The 15,386-nt window shown below is 39.0% G+C and overlaps 1 protein-coding gene across 7 annotated transcripts in view; it reads right to left on the bottom strand.

Annotated features, from left to right (window-relative positions):
- The window catches only part of QKI (QKI, KH domain containing, RNA binding), a 205,098-nt gene that overhangs the window by 87,139 nt on the left and 102,573 nt on the right, over nt 1–15,386 (bottom strand). For all 7 annotated transcript variants that reach the window (XM_015415305.1, XM_015415306.1, XM_015415301.1 and 4 more), the window contains exon 4: nt 9,395–9,538. In XM_015415305.1, the coding sequence (XP_015270791.1) occupies nt 9,395–9,538 (144 nt within the window). The remainder of the gene's footprint in view (nt 1–9,394; nt 9,539–15,386) is intronic.

The following is a 15,386-nucleotide window of genomic DNA, read 5'->3' as shown; positions in this document are numbered from 1 at the left end:
CACATAAGCAGCATATAAGGATACAGAGCCCACCATTTTCTCCAGGGGAACTGATCTCTGCCATCTGGAAAGCAGTTGTAAAATTGGACACATTTTACCTCAGAACAGCAAACTGTTTAGAATGTTAGAGGCAAAAGCCAATCGAGTTGCATATGCAAACAACCTCTGTGTCCTGGGGCAAAGGCCAATGAGGCTGCATATGCAAATAACCTCTGTGTTCTAACTGGCTATGGGGAGGAGAGGAACAGCAAACTGTTTTGACTGTTGGAGGTGAGACTGATGCAATGTACATTTTTATCTTAGCTCAGGAAGGATGGGGCTCCAGAGCAAACTAATTTATGCAGTAGCCAAATTGCTCGCTCACAACTTTAATGCTAGTAGCTCACAAAGAGAATTTTTGCTCATGAGACTCCACGGCTTAGAGGGAACATTGCACAGGGGTATGATAAAAAAGGGGACTTGATGGTCCAGAATAAGGTAGTCTCACAATTAATACAAGTTGAGAATCCTAATAGGAAAAATATGTATATAGAGACATGGTATACTTTTTTTGAGTATATGAATCAAACCACCTGCCAAAAACTCCTCAATACCAAAGAAATACTTAGATTTTGTGTTTTTTTAGTTATAGCTTGTTTGATAGATAAAAACGAAAACTCTATTATTTGGGGAGGTAATTGATCTTGTATTAATGTACCATGTGTATTCTTTATATGTTAAATAAAAATATATATATTAAAAAAGAGAGGGATAGAAAATAAAGAAAGCCCAATCACAGATATTCTACAACACTCTACACAGAACTATACTATGCCTTGTATTCCTACACATAATGTTTTTTTAAAATTACTGATGTTTTGTTTTTATGAAGTTGGCCTTAAAATAAGGAAAGGTATTGATTATTTATGGCAAAAAATACCTGAACAAGAAAACACATCAAAAATGGTACAAGAAAAAATATTTAGTATAAACACATATCAGTCAACTTATCATACCTACTGGGCATCGTTTGGAGATGGTATTATTAAAATTCAGAACCTGTTTAAATTTGATAACTAAAGCCACAACAGATTTTATATACTTGTCCTTGGCATAAATATTAAAAGAAAGAGCCAATAATCTTCAAATATGAAGTGCATCCATTTGCAATCCCTTCACTTTCATTCACAACTACTAAAAATATTTTTAAATGACCTTACGTCATGGTTTAAATGAGTTGCAGTTGCATAAGAAATGAAGATTACTTGCAAAATGACTAACTGTAAATTACTTCCACTAGTCTTTTTATGATGTTACAAAGAGGCAGGAACTACTAAATTTTATTTTTATAACTTTTAAATTAGAAAAATCACATCCCAACTTACTTTTTCTGGGAGGGGCTTATCAACCTTTGGAAGACCTGGAACATGACACAAAAACTGGAGTTAGAACGGGGAAATTCCTTACCTGTTAGGAGAATTCTTCCTAAGTGACCCTGTCTAGCCAGAGTAGGTAGGAGCACTGGAACCTTTTAACTACCAATGCATAGGAAGCTCCATCTAGCACATGGAAACAAGGGCTGATGATTAGCCCCTCTGCTTCCCTAAATCTTATTTTAAGAAATTATTTTCTAAAAGAAGGTAATCAGTAGGAATACCCGACTAGACACTGGCACTTTGGAAGAACTCCATTACAGGGAAGCAACCCCCATTTCTCATGAAGGTGACCCTGCCCAATCAGAAGAAGAAGAAGAGGAGGAGGAGATTGGATTTATACCCTGCCCTTCACTACCCAAAGGAGTCTCAGAGCGGCTTACAATCTCCTTTCCCTTCCCCTCCCCACAACAGACACCCTGTGAGGTAGGTGGGGCTGAGAGAGCTCTGAGAGAACTGCTCATGAGAGAACAGCTCTGAGAGAACTTGTGACTAACCCAAGGTCACACCAGAAGCTGCATGTGGAGGAGTGGGGAATCAAACCCGGTTCTCCCAGATTAGAGTCCGTGCACCTAACCACTACACCAAACTGGCTCTCAATGACAAGAACAGGGCTGGTGAAAGCAGTAACTGCTTCGATAACATTCTGTCAAACAACCAGTACTGCAAGAGCGATAGTAGGATCACTCAACTGGTGTGTATTAGAAAAGGGAAGTTTAAGTGCAGCCCAGAGGTTGACAAGTTTCTAGAAAATGGCTGCTGTCAGGAATTCGGATGGAAATTTATCCCTCATAATGCAAAATATGATCCCTATGAAATTATGAGATAATTACCTACTGTGGCTTTTTAAAAAATGCTTTCTACATGCTGCACCGCACAGCCTTTACCTGAGGAACATGGTATCAAATTTACACAACTCATCAAGATAGTTTAATTTGAGAGATGTAATCTGATCAAGGTCAACTAATGAGTTTCACAAGTGACAAAAGATCAAATCTGGGTATTCCAACGCTGTGGCCGTATCACAAGGTCCAACTCCATGGAGGAGAAACAGACAGGAACTCTGCAAGAATCCCTGGGCCCAGAGTACTCTGAAGAGACTTAAGGAGAAAGTTTCAGTTATTCACCTGTATCTCTGCTCACAAGCAGTTCACTGTTAAATATCCTTTTTAAAATAGTCAATATAATCCATATACTAGCTCCTTAGTCTTTATGCCAGCTATGCTCTACTCAAACTCATCTACTCAAACATTAGCAGACTAGATTTTTATATAAAAGAATAGTAAGATTCAACTACAAAGTACAAAACTACAGCTTCTAAGAGTGTTTTGTAAATTAGCCACTGCTTAATGAAATTCAGTAGTAAATATACAGTGAAAAAAGTAAATACACTATTTCTATTATAAACTGTTAGGTAAATATGATTTGATTTTTTAATCAGCAGCCATAACCTGTTCAAATAAACCTGCCATAAAATGTATCCTGCTTTTTATCTACTTGGTTCATTCAGAATATGTAGCCGATTGTAAGCTTTTACTTCAAGCAGGAGAAAAATTCAAAAGCACAGTACCCTTATTTATTTATTTGATCATATTTATACCCTACCCATCCTGCGAACATGCTCAGTTAATACATATGTAATTCAAGTATTGTAGTATGGAAACTGAAACCTGAAACATGTTTTTATGCTCTTTCAATGAGAAAGCAGTTGTTAATTCCACTGACTTGTACTGGTCCTCAGCCCAATTGGCACATTATTGTTCCAGACCGATAGAAGTCACAGCATTGATATTTTGTAACACACATGCAAAAATTCTTCCACTCAGCCTCTGCAAATAAAGCTGACGCACTTTCTAACACATGCAACAATGCTTGTAAAAGATCCTTCCAATATCATCTGATTGGAACACATCTGGAATACTCTTACAGATAAGGATAGTTGTTGATGTAGAATAAACCTACAGTTAACTAAGATCTGATCCAATCATTAGACAGAATACAGAAGTACAATACACTCATGTTTCCCCAATCCCTGTATCTGCTGTGAAAGAAAGTCTTAAAGATCTCACCTATGTTAAAGTCCATGAGTTGGACCCTATGACTAACTTTGAGGAGCTTCCCTCCAAAGCAAGGAACCTCACTCATATAGTCCCAGCACATTTTGGACATAATACTTAAGCAGGGATTGCATTCTCTACTACTTTGGGGGAGGGGGGGCTGCATGAATCAACAGGAGAAAGGGTCATGGGTGAGTGTTCCCCCCCCCCTAGACAAGCTACACATTAGTTTGCTTCAAGTATTCATGGAACAGTAAAGTTAATATCATTTTAGAAAAAAAGTCAAGAACTGTTCAATTGGGATGACTAGTGAAATCATACTGACACACAAAACTCAAGCATGAATCAAGTTCTGAGCAAACTTCAGAACCAGCACAAAAGTTTTTTTAAAAGGGTGGTGGAACTCCATGTCAGGCTTGAAGCCTAGCGGTGACTGAGAGGTGGGTCAATTAGCAACAGACTGTACAGGAACTGAAACACCAGCCTGTCTCTCACAATGTATGTTTCAGTTGCTGACAGCTCAATGCTTAAAAAGTAATAAGTAATTCTGCGGAACAAGGCCCATCTCCTCTGCAGAAGGATATACTGCAGCCTAGGTCTGATATAATGTGAGAGAAAGTATTTCAAATAAAATAAAGGTTATTTCTCAAAGGAGGTGTCCTCTCTCAGTTTTTAAGGATTCACTTGGGAAGTCTGCTTTCTTTCGACTAAGGACAACAACCACAGTAAAACAGTGCCTAAGTTCAAGGAGGAGGAAGTCATGTTCCTCTAGGATTAAGTTCAAAGCATCTCTGGAAGAAATCTGCTATGATATAACCCTAAAGATACACATTCTGATCTCCTTCCAATCATGCATATTTTAACCATTTCCTAGTGAAACCTTGATAGTTTTGCTCAATTGTTAGTTGACATAGTCTAAAATAGTGACTCAGCTATAAAATACTGTTTCATAAAGAACAGTTCCACAGGGACTGCAAGACAGAGCTCTTCCACCAGGCCTTTGGTTAAGGAGCTGCCGCCGCCACCAAGTATACCATCATTAATATTATTAGAGCCCGTTCCCTGGTTTTCATCGTTTACAGCTAGTGCCAGCGTCTGCTGCATATAACGATTAAGGAGCTGAAATAAAATAAAGGTTATTTCTCAAAGGAGGTGTCCTCTCTCAGTTTTTAAGGATTCACTTGGGAAGTCTGCTTTCTTTCGACTAAGGACAACAACCACAGTAAAACAGTGCCTAAGTTCAAGGAGGAGGAAGTCATGTTCCTCTAGGATTAAGTTCAAAGCATCTCTGGAAGAAATCTGCTATGATATAACCCTAAAGATACACTATGATATAACCCTAAAGATACACATTCTGATCTCCTTCCAATCATGCATATTTTAACCATTTCCTAGTGAAACCTTGATAGTTTTGCTCAATTGTTAGTTGACATAGTCTAAAATAGTGACTCAGCTATAAAATACTGTTTCATAAAGAACAGTTCCACAGGGACTGCAAGACAGAGCTCTTCCACCAGGCCTTTGGTTAAGGAGCTGCCGCCGCCACCAAGTATACCATCATTAATATTATTAGAGCCCGTTCCCTGGTTTTCATCGTTTACAGCTAGTGCCAGCGTCTGCTGCATATAACGATTAAGGAGCTGTGAAACATAGCAGATCGTAGAACATAATAATATGATTGTACCACCATTGTTAACTATTTATATCTATTTAGCTAGCACTTTATGATTGTGGATTGTTTTAAACTGGTTTTATCTATGTTTACAATTGTCTATTTATATTTTATCTTTTGTAAGCCGCCCTGAGCCTGCCTCGGTGGGGAGGGCGGGGGATAATTTCAACCAATTAATAAATAAACAAACAAACATAACTGTATCCAAATGTCCATTAGTTCCTTTAATTTGCTGCTAACCCTTCATGTGCTTTAAAACCTTTTCTGTTCTCAAAGAGATATTTAAAAAGTGGTAGGAGCAAGATTATGTAATCTACACATGAGCACTGACTTCCCCTACATTACATATAATGCAAAAAAAAGGATAGCTGATACACTGCTTTTAGCACACCCAAAGAACTGTTCGTGATATTACTTGGAGGTGGTTTTCACTCATCTATTTCAAGAGAATTTACTCTCTTCCATGGGGATCATGAGGTACCTCAGTTTCTGTGTCACTCTATAGCTTCACATGTATCACTTGTTAGTTCTATATCAGAACGGGCTTTAAATTACACCCTTCCATCTATGTGAGAGGAGATGTAAAAATTCTAGTTTTGGTTTTTATTAGACCTACACAGCTAATCAGGTAAGTTCACAACTTGACATTTAAAAAATTTATAATACTACATGCATTTGTGGTTTTTCCTTCTCTCTCCCACTTCACAAATCAATCTACATGTATTCTCAATCCAATTATCTCCAGACAAATAGCCAAATTCTGCTTCTACTTGGTAAAATTTCACAATAAGAAGTATGGTTACGTATAGTTTTTATTTGTAGGACTTGTAATCATTTTACATATATTCAACATTTTTAGATAAATCTTAAAGTTTTTTTGGGGTTATTGTAGTTCATAAATATTTTAAGGTTTTTATGACTAAACATATTTTCTGTGCTGGAATGAATCACTTTGACTGTATAATATTGTATTCTTATGAAAAATGGTCTTTGACTGCAAATAAACATTCATTCATTCATTCATTCATTCATTCATGTACTCTCTCACATGAGTCCTAGGGACAATCACCTGAAAAACATTAATTACAATTCTGAAACTGCCAAACTTGCCTAAAATTATAATGGCAGTGGCATCCATTCACTGTTACTTATTTTATAAACCATGAAACTTTAGAAACGGAAAACTTTCTGCTGAAAAGTGAAGCCCTGGAAAGTGTTCCACTACGCTTCTATGTCTCCCTTGGTAACTTTTCTCTGGGGAAAACTGGATAGAACCATCCCTAACACAGAGAAACTGAAAAAGTAATGGCAGAGTCAGAAACACAATATAAGTGCTGCATTACTTTTGCTCATATTAGGGAAGTCATCTTAAGAATTTATAGGAAACAGAGTGAAGAAAAACCAACAGCAATATCTCTACAAATTGCTCCTTCTCCCCTTGGGCATATTTTCAATAGCAAATGCAGCAGGCATCCTACCACGCTTCTTACGCTTAGTTACAGAGATAATCAGTCTTACCCTTTTAAAGCAGAACATAACCAAAGAAATTCACCCCTATTATCTCCAAGCGTATACAAGTTTAAAAATTTGCAAAGGGAATTATGGAGTTGTTAAGCTTACAGAAATATAAACAGAATAGCCAGTCCTGTTGAAATGTGTTTAAGCACTGACAGTGATACATACAGAAAATAAAATCCATAACCACAGTTTTAAAGAACTAAATGATTTACAGTAAAGACACACTGTTGGCATTTAATGAAATTTGGCAGCTCACTATTTACAACTACTGCATGTTTCAAAATTGTTCTAATTTTGTCCCCCCTCTTTTGATCCAAACTGACAATATCTCACCAACATGTATGAGGAGGGAAATGATATTAATTTTAAAATTAGTTTCAGATAACCAGTTTTAACATTAAATTGACCATTGCTAAGTTATTTCAATAGCAGCTGAGCTGCTGCAATATGAAAGTCACACTGACCCACCAAGATCAATTCAACTATATCACCCGATGCTTACTTCATTCCACTAAAATCAACAGGGCTTCAAGCTTTATTATGTTAAACAGTAGCTCTACTAAGGAGCTGCGGTGGCTCAAGTGGTTAAGACGCTGAACTGCAGGCTGTGGAAGGTCGGTAGTTCAGCAGTTCGAGACCCAGGTTGCCGCATGACGGAGTGAGCTCCCGTCTCTAGTTCCAGCTCCTGCCAACCTAGCAGTTCAAAAGCAAGAAATTGCAAGTATATAAATAGGTACCACTTCGGTGGGAAGGTAACAGCGTTCTGTGCGCCTTGGTGTTTAGTCATGCCTGCCACATGACCACGGAACGTATACGGACAGCCCTGGCTCTTCGGCTTTGAATCGGAGATGAGCACCGGAACCCTAGAGTCGGATTCAACTGGCTTTCGAGCAAGGGAACCTTTACCTTTACCTCTACTAAAACATTAGTTGATCAATGAGACTGGGCCAATTTTTATACATGAGAAGATATATGCATTTAAGTCTGTTTTGGCTCGCACAATAGCTTATATCAGTTATGATTCACATCTCAAGCCCTATTTCCTGTGTCCCAACCTGAAAAGGTGAAGCAGTTGGCGTCTAGAGGCAGGGCTTTATCAGTGGTGGCACGTGTCTTTGGAATGCCCCTGTTTGCAAGCCTTACCTTCTTTTATATCCAGGCTTTAGAAAAAAATATCTAAGAAGTCTTTTCCCGTTTTATTTTATTGTATACACTAGGATTTGTTTTATTGATCATTTTTGTTTTGATTATTTCACAGCACAGTTTTTTCTTGTGACACACCTTGACTGATTATCTACCCCCATGATTAAAGTGACTATTCTGCCTGGTACGATGAAGTCTTCCTATACTAATCCAACAGCAGCTTTTGAACACTGCTGTAAAATATATTTGTACTGAATTTACTATATTTCCACTGCATGTCCAGCTTGCGCTTAATTTTATTCCAGATTCCACTGAAAACTGTTGCACTCTAACTCTTTGTAAAGCTTTGGACTGGGTGGTGGTGGTAATATTTCCATTTCTAGAACCGTCATTTAAGCTGCATAATAATCCATTGTAGCTTTGAATTTCGCTGCTGTGGAAAATTAGCTACAACGCATATAATTTGTACAGTTTGTCCATATTTCCACAGGGAGACCTTCAAAGAGTTACATACACAGGTTTCTGTCACATGATTCTAGGTCTACTAGAGAAATTCACGCTAAACTCAAACTGTATGTAGTTCTTTGTAAATAGGTTGTACCAATTTGACAATTATGAAATCAAGGCTTCACATGATGATGATGATGATGATGATGTGTCATAAAGTCACAACTGACTTATGGCAACCCCTCAGTGGTTTCCCATCCAAATACTAACCATGGTCAACCCCACTTAGCATCAGGCTAGTCTAGACAATTCAGGAGAAATAATATTGCTCAGAGTGACAACAGCCAGATGGCAAAAGAAAACAGATTCTTAAACTCTACAGCAACACAGGTTTCATGCCTAATGTTTTGGAGACTGGATTTGTACATCCCTGACCACAACCAAAAGAGGTAATTTAGCTGTGCCTAAGAGTTTGTCCACGGACAGCAGAATTGTGACGTTTCCCCCCTTTCAACACTAGATGTCCATACGACGTTGCAAACTGCTTTTGAAACTTGAGAAAGGGTCAAAAAACAAAAATGATTAATGATTTTAAGAAGTCAGATGCTGTTCTCTAGATTGTGAACAAAGGCATCTAAAGTAATCAATAGTTTTCCATCATCATCCAGCTATATGTGCTCCATAACAGAATGTTATAATTGTCTTTTTTCTAGTAAGAAAAACATTGCTTTTGAAAAAGCCAAGATATATATACATTTCAATATCCTTTTTGACATTATAGTGCAGCCTGTTGAGAAAGCCTACTTTAATATTTTACAACTAAATTTTTTTTTCATTTACAAATGTCTATATCTCACCCTTCTACCAAGGAAGTCTGGGCAGCATACATAGTCCTTTCCTCCTCCAATTTTGTCCTAGCAATCTTGTGAGGTAGGTTAGGCTAAACAAGCACAGCCCAAGGTTACCTAGCGAGCTTCATGGCTGAGTGAGAATCTGAATCTTTATCTTCCCATTCCCAGTCTAACATTCCAACCGTTATACCACATTCGTTTTAATATACATATAATTCAATACACATGAAAGATACTCTGGCCCCTCAATTTAAATAGGACATCTTGAAATAACATCTCGATATAACTACTTACTGCAGGTACCAGTAGTTTTTTTACTTCCTCCACAGCCCTCTTCAATTTGATTTCTGCTCTGTTTTGAGCATCTTCCACAGTGATTAGTACATGCAAATCTTCATTCAGATGTTCCCAATTCGGCTTGCCTCTGTTTTGTTCTTCCTGGAAAAAATAACACACGTTTAATTTGTCACCTCAACAGCAGCAGGCACATGATTTACAAAACACAGCCAGAGAAGCTGATTTCTTATAATTTCCATTTTGCTAGTATAATACATGGGTCGCTGTAGGTTCCAAGGGGGGAAATACTTCAAGTGAGGGGAGGTTGGAATTCACATGCAAGAAAAGAAGGGGAAGGCGTGCAAGCCAATATGCTCATCACAGAAATAGGACTTTCAATGTGTCCTTATAATTTTGAATTGAAATTGACTTGGGAGAGAATAAGCATTACTTCTACACAAGCCAATATCAGTTACACATGGAAAAACCCCACTGCATAAAGATTACAACATTTTAAATTATTATTGGCATGAGAACAATTCAAAACTTATTTGAGGTGGAGGCAACAGACTACAGCAAGGATAAACAAGGAGCCTCCCATCATCCCCACCAAGTGTTCTGCCTTGTGATTTTTTTGGTAGGGGCCCACCAATCATGCACAAGAATGTAAAGAAACCATTTCAAAACAGCATCAGTTGCCTTGCCCCCAATTAACAGAAATATCCAACGATTCACAGAAAACTGAGCCTAGACTGTGTACAGAATGCCTGAGCAAGCAGTCCAAGTATGCTAAGTCTGAGACAATTACTAATGAGAAGTGACAGGTCAGGAAATATCAGACTGTTGATTAGAGGATTTATACTAAAATTCTGGAAACATCCAACTAATTTTTCTACTAAATAATGCCACATTAAGAGCTTTATATGAATGAAAAGTTTCTCTTTTAGCAGATGCATAAGAAAAACAGAACTTAGTCCCATTATACAGAACGTTCAGATACTTTAAGGAAATGAGTTTTTCAATGTACAGCATTTATCATTTATGGCATACTACTAGCATACTTGAAAGAACCCAACCTCTGGTTTATACCACACACATTCTTAATTAATGCTCAAGGTCCTATACAGTGCAGCACTGTGCCTGTGTTTACATTCACAGTCCTCTGTGAATTAAAGTGCGAATCCAGCTATCACCCTCATGTGATTTCCAAGTGCATTAACAGTATTAACTAAGGCTTGTGCATCAACAGTTAAAACAGCTCAGTAGGAGGCTTTTTTCTGATTTTGTATCATAGAATTCTAGCAACTACTCAAGAAGATAAAATTCAAATCAAGCTAGACAATTCATGACTAGCTAGCAATGCTGGCTAGACCTGTGTGTCTCAGTCCTTTATGCGTCTTCTTCCTAGATGCCAAAGAACTAAGCCCTGAAGCTTACTGTAAAAGGAAAGGACAGACATTCTCTGGAAAGAACTGAGCCATTCCATTTAGTGAGGAATGTGGTGAGCATGTGTGCTCCTGACTCTTGCAGGACTGGGACATATCATTCCTGCAACTACTATCAGGTGACACCCTGAAAGTATGAACCACTTATTATATAACAGCTGTAAGTTCTGTATTTATTACTATACACAAATTATGCTTTTATTTCTATATTTTTTGGTTTTGCTCATATTTTAGTATCACGTTTAATTTATATTTTAATTGACAGTCATAATCTTTACTATTGTGTTGCTAAATCAATTTCAGCTATAACTCATTTAGTCAGTTACACATAGACCAAAACATCTTATGACACTCTAGTTATGTTTTATTCTTTTTTTCTTTTTCTGTGCTCTTTTTTCATTACAGTCATAATTCTGTGCCTTTTCTCTTTGTATGTGGAAAATTTTGCCTTTGCTTCTTCCCATCTGTATTCACTTCTTGGAGTAGTTAAGGCTTCCTTGTCTTATGTAGCTTCTTGATTTCTCTTTAGTCAAAAAGATCATCCTATACAATTGATCCTCTTGTATCTTCTCCTTTACCCTTTCAAAAATTAAAGAATTTGTCATATTTTCCATAGGTCTGTTAATTTGTCCTGTGTAGCTTCTTATATTCTCTAGGATAAGAAAGGAAATTCCATAGGCTGAAACATCTTGCTTGGAGTCCTGCTCTTTGGCTAGGATCGGTTGTCTCTGTGGATCTTCCTTCTCAGTTATAGTTTCTGGAACTGCATACTCTGCTCCTTATTATAAAGTATCTCAAAAGCTTCTGTAATCGCTTGTTGAATTGAATCCCCAAGAATATTTTGGAATTGTTCCCAGGAAAACTGTCTCTTGTACATTGTCTGGATCATCTAAAGTGCCTGTCTCGTAGGGTGGCATGTTTTTCTGAGAGTGCTGATAGTTCATTTCAATGCAATAACAAGAATCTCAGTTCAGTCTAACAAAGCTAAGCGTCTCTGCGAGTACTTATCAGCAGACTCTCAAAACAGAGTACGCTTCTATTCTGTTCACAGCAGTAAAGCATGACGTCGCAAAGGTTTGTTGCAAGATGGTTAGTTTCACTCTGTATCTCTTTCTTTTTTGCTTTTTAAAATAAGCTTAAGAAGAAAATTTATAGTTCTCTTGTAGAGGCTGAAATTGCTCTTTGCCCCAGTAAGTGTTTATCTCAACATTCTTTTAATGACTCTTATCTCATTTTGGCCGCGTTGCGCAGATAAGGGGGGGGATTCCACCTCTCCTTTCTGTATCGTTTTGGAGATTTAAAGGGACTTAAAGAAATCATCATACTCTTCAATGCTGCTGTTGCTATTACAGGTACTCACACATGTGCATGTCTTCATTGGTGTTCTGGATGAGTGAAAATAACTCTCTTACTTGGGGGCATTCACATCTGGTGCAGGTTATGGCTGCCAGACCTGCTCTTCTTTGTTCCGTGCTTCTGGGATGATCCAGGGCTTCCACCCGCTTGTTCCCTCAAGCGAGGGGCCCGAATCAAGTCCCTTGCTCCAGACCTCCCTCCAGGAGATCCAGTAGGGTTCAGGATCCCCTGAAACCCCCCTAAAAAGAATGAAGAATTGGTCGTAGCCAGCAGCAGTTCCTGGTGTCGACTGTTTCGATGCGCCAAAGCCCAGCCCCCCGTTAACTTCCATTTCAATATATCTGAGGAAGTGTGCGTACACACACGAAAGCTCATACCTTGAATAAAACTTTGTTGGTCTTAAAGGTGCCACTGAAGTTAAACTTTGTCTTGAATTGCTTCAGAAAGTGATTTCTTATCTATACAAATAGCTGACATTAAACTGATATTTTATTCAAAGACAATCAAGAACCTAGAGTTTTAGCTGTATTTTGTTTCACAACTGTGACAAAAGATTTCAAATTGTGCACTAAGTGCAGAAGTAATTCTGTTACATGAAGGGTAAGAACACATTGATTGCTCCACCGTTGATAATGCAATGGTTTGGTTCATGCATTTATACCCATATGAGGGACTAGACTTGTTTCTGACAATGAGACTTCACACTCAGGAAGCTGCTGTGTAATACAAAGACTGAAACAACACAAGAGGAGAATCGCCTGTGCGCGGGGAGGGCGGGGTATAAACGAAATAAAATAAATAAATAAATAAATAGTTGTGTGTTCCAGTACAATCTGACCTCCGGTTTCTCTTTTGCAGCTTTTCTTGTACAGTAGCAGGTCAGTAATTTAATTTGTTGTTGTTCAACAAATTCATGTTCGTTGCATCTATGACACTGTCTAACCATCTCATCCTTTGCCGTGACCTTCAATCTTTCCCAGCAACAGGGTCTTCTCCAGTGAGTGCTCCCTTCTCATTTGGTGGCCAAAGTATTTGAGCTTCAGTTTCATTATCTGGCCTTCTAGGGAACAGTCAGGGTTGATTTCTTCTAGGATTGACTGATTTGATCTTCTTGCAGTCCAAGGGACTCTCAAGAGTCTTCTCCAGCACTATAGTTCAAAAGAATCTATTCTTCGGCGCTCGGCCTTCCTTATAGTCCAACTCTCGCTGCCATACATGACTACTGGGAATACCATTGCTTTGACCATGCGGACTTTTGTTGGAAGGGTGATGTCTCTACTTTTTATCATGCTGTTGAGGTTCGCCATCACTTTCCTCCCAAGGAGCAGGCGTCTTTTAATTTCATGGCTGCTGTCACAGTCTGCGGTGATCCGGGATCCCAGGAACTTCACTGAAGTCTGTTACTACTTCCACGACTTCCCCTTCTATTTGCCAAGGAGTGATGGGGCCGGATGCCATGATCTTAGTTTTTTTTTATGTTGAGCTTCAAGCCCACTTTTGCGCTCTCCTCTTTTACCCTGAGCAAGAAGCTCTTAAGGTCCTCTTCACTTTCTGTAATTTAATATCACTGCATATATTCTCCTTACATGATTATAAAGTTAAGTTATAAAATTAAGCCATGCAGTTCACATTGAAATACCATTTTTAAAACCATTTTAAAAAGCATTATTGAAAAGAACATCTTAATTTTATACATTAAACATTCAATTCTGATCTTGTATATAATTACAGAGCAATTAGCAGAGACATTTTAACAAATCAAGAGAAATGTCAGCAAGAGGTGGAAGAATCACATTTGTATAATATTACTTTCTCAAAGACGTTTCTTAAAGACTACTTAGGTGATGAAACTTACAAGATCTAGCATGTAAGCAGATAATGCTGTTCCTTTCAGACAGACATCAGGCAGCTACCATCACAGTGAATTCAGTGTGTGAGGCTATTCATAGCACAAAAAACATTCATCAACATTCTAACATGTAATAAATGTACAGAAATAGTGTCTGAACCATTGCTTTAATCAGAAAAGCCCTTCATCCCCACTTTTCAAATCTTGGATACATGAACCTAGATTCCACAGAAAAAAGCAGGCTGTCAAGGCACAGCTATCCCAAATTTCTTAGTCGCTAGCTATTAATTCTATAAATATACCAGCAGGACTTCCTGTTTTCTGAATAAACAGTGGTGTGCCCCTCAGTGTGCAGAATTTCCTCTTAGAAGGCAAAACAGGAACACCCAGTAAAAGGATTCTAAATGCAAGTTATAATATTTAAGACTGCTCTAACTGCCTTTGACTTCCAAATACATTCTAATATTTGTCTCCACCAGCAGCATTATTTAAACAATCTCACAATAACTCTTTCAGTATAAACGTACGTATGCTTTCAATGGAAAACTTTCACATTTTTCCTATGGATTTCTTTTTTTAAAAATACTTAAAATCAATATTTGTACAAAAGCAAGGCTGGTGCTATAAAGTCACAAAGAGTACAAATTTAACACATCTAAAAGTTTTGTTTGTTTAAGACTCGGACAGTGCAATCATAAGCCGGGTAACATCTAGCTATGGCCCTAGCCCTCCCCTTCTGTTATGCAAGATGTTGGGAGTTTTTAGTCGTGCTCCGATGGAATTGAATTTTAACTCCGGCAGTCCAGGAGACGGCACAAATGGTGGCGGTGGCAAGCCCTGCCCCCAGCTCCCCACTGCAGTGCTGTGCTGTGGCCTGGGGGAGGCTCGAAGAGCCCCGCATCCAGCTTCCCCAGACCCACGCCAAAGCACTGCGGCTGGGGGAGGTCCGGAGAGCCCCGCCACCGACTTGCCTGTTCCTGTGCTGAAGCACCACAGCCGGGGGAGGCCCCGAGAGCCCTGCCACTGGGTCCCCCAGGCCTGCGCAGAAGCGCTGTGGCCAGGGGGAGGCCCGGAGAGCCCCGCCGCCGGGTCCCCCAGGCCCACGCAGAAGCACTGTGGCCGGGGGAAGGCCTGGAGAGCCCCGCTGCCGGCTTCCCCAGCCCGTGCTGAAGTGGTAAGTAAGGGATCTGCGGGGGTGGGGGTGGCGGAGGCTTGATGGTGGGGTGGGAGAGCCTCCCTCCCTCCATCTCTTTGACATCTTTCCCTCCTTTCCTTTTCTTTCTCTCTTTTCCTTCTCTTCCTTCCTTCCTCTTTTCCTCCTTTCCTTCTCTTTCATTCCCTCCTTTCCTCCTTTTCCTCT

The sequence above is a fragment of the Gekko japonicus genome, unplaced genomic scaffold (genome assembly GCF_001447785.1).
Source record: "Gekko japonicus isolate JY-2015 unplaced genomic scaffold, Gekko_japonicus_V1.1 scaffold519, whole genome shotgun sequence".
NCBI classification, from domain to species: Eukaryota; Metazoa; Chordata; class Lepidosauria; order Squamata; family Gekkonidae; genus Gekko; species Gekko japonicus.
The sequence above is the reverse complement of the archived record's forward strand: the minus strand, read 5'-3'. Positions and strand labels throughout refer to the sequence as shown.